The sequence below is a fragment of the Cariama cristata genome, unplaced genomic scaffold (genome assembly GCF_000690535.1).
Source record: "Cariama cristata isolate BGI_N322 unplaced genomic scaffold, ASM69053v1 scaffold1210, whole genome shotgun sequence".
NCBI lineage: Eukaryota > Metazoa > Chordata > Aves > Cariamiformes > Cariamidae > Cariama > Cariama cristata.
The window spans coordinates 67615-69170 of NW_009592757.1; the positions used below are offsets into that span (position 1 = coordinate 67615).

At 42.0% G+C, this 1556-nt stretch overlaps 1 protein-coding gene across 1 annotated transcript in view; it reads left to right on the forward strand.

Annotated features, from left to right (window-relative positions):
- Positions 1-639, forward strand: part of LOC104168524 (CREB-binding protein-like) — a gene marked incomplete at its 5' end in the record, with an annotated part of 59790 nt that extends 59151 nt beyond the window's left edge. Inside the window, 1 exon segment of the mRNA XM_009709174.1 lies at positions 1-639. This exon segment is cut by the window's left edge and continues 30 nt beyond it. Within this exon segment, the coding sequence (XP_009707476.1) occupies positions 1-619 (619 nt within the window).
- Positions 640-1556: the final 917 nt, after the last annotated feature.

Genomic DNA, 1556 nt, shown 5'->3' on the forward strand with positions numbered 1-1556 from the left:
AGGACCAGGAGGTTACCCTCAAGCCATGCAGCAGCAACGGATGCAACAGCATCTGTCGATACAGGGGAGTTCCATGGGACAGATGGCTCAGATGGGACAGCTGAACCAGATGGGCCAGCCCGGCCTGGGGACCGACGGCACTCCCAACATCCAGCAAGCACTGCAGCAGCGCATCCTGCAACAGCAGCAGATGAAACAGCAGATAGGGTCCCCCGGCCAGCCTAACCCCATGAGCCCGCAGCAGCACATGCTCTCAGGACAACCGCAGGCGTCCCATCTCCCTGGCCAGCAGATCGCCACCTCCCTCAGCAACCAGGTGCGGTCCCCAGCACCCGTTCAGTCTCCCCGTCCCCAGTCCCAGCCACCACATTCCAGCCCGTCACCCAGGATACAGCCCCAACCGTCACCTCACCACGTCTCTCCCCAGACTGGTTCCCCCCACCCAGGACTCGCAGTTACTATGGCTAGCTCCATGGATCAGGGACACTTGGGCAACCCAGAACAGAGTGCAATGCTTCCACAACTAAACACCCCGAACAGGAGTGCGTTGTCTAACGAATTGTCTCTGGTTGGCGACACCACCGGGGACACATTAGAAAAATTTGTGGAGGGTTTGTAGCATTATGGGAGCATCGCTTTTTTTTTTTTTTCTCCTCCCTTTCGTGTTCTTGGACATTTTGTACTGAAAATTCAGACATCTGGGTTGTTTTGAATCCTAGATGGAACTGCTGCTTCCTTCACATGGAAGAACGAATTGCTGTTTAAAAAAAAAAAAAAAGAAAGAAAAAAGAAAAAAAAAAGAAAACAAAAAACCACAAAAAAAAACAAAACAAAACAAAAAAACAAACACAAAAACAATACAAAGAATATATTTTTTTGTTAAAGCCAGGTGGTTAAAATATCTGGTCTCTTTTGTGGGTTTTTTTGGTTTTTATTTTTTTTGTTGCTGTTGACTCATACCTTTTTTTTAATGGGGAAAACAAGTTCATTATATTCATATTTTTTATTTGTATTTTCAAGACTTTAAACATTTGCGTTTAAAAGAAGAAAAAAAATAATATTCAGAAACTGTTTCCTGAAATAATGCAACATTATAATGTATCCCGGTAACTTTGACACGTTGCGGGAAGATTTTTTTTTTTTTTTTCTATAGTGAACTCTGCAGACGTTTGAAGTATTACCCCCGGAAAGATAGGAATTGACTCTTGCACACAAAACCACACATTGGCCAATGCCAAAATCCTTGTCTTGCAGATGTAGAAATTGTTGCTTTGTTTCTCTGATAAAACTGGTTTTAGATGAAAATAGGGATGATCACTCTTAGACCGTGCTGATTTGAATAGAGAAGAAGCATTCTTTTCTTTCTTTCTTCTGTGTGAAACTTGAAATGAGGAAAAGCAATTCTAGTGTAAATCATGCAAGCGCTATAATTACTATAAATAAGAAAATCCAAGAAGATTCAATCACTGTATAGAATGGTAAAAAAAAAAAACTCATTTCTTACTTATAATATCATATTGTTAAATAAACTGTGTGCAACAGACAAAAAGGGTGGT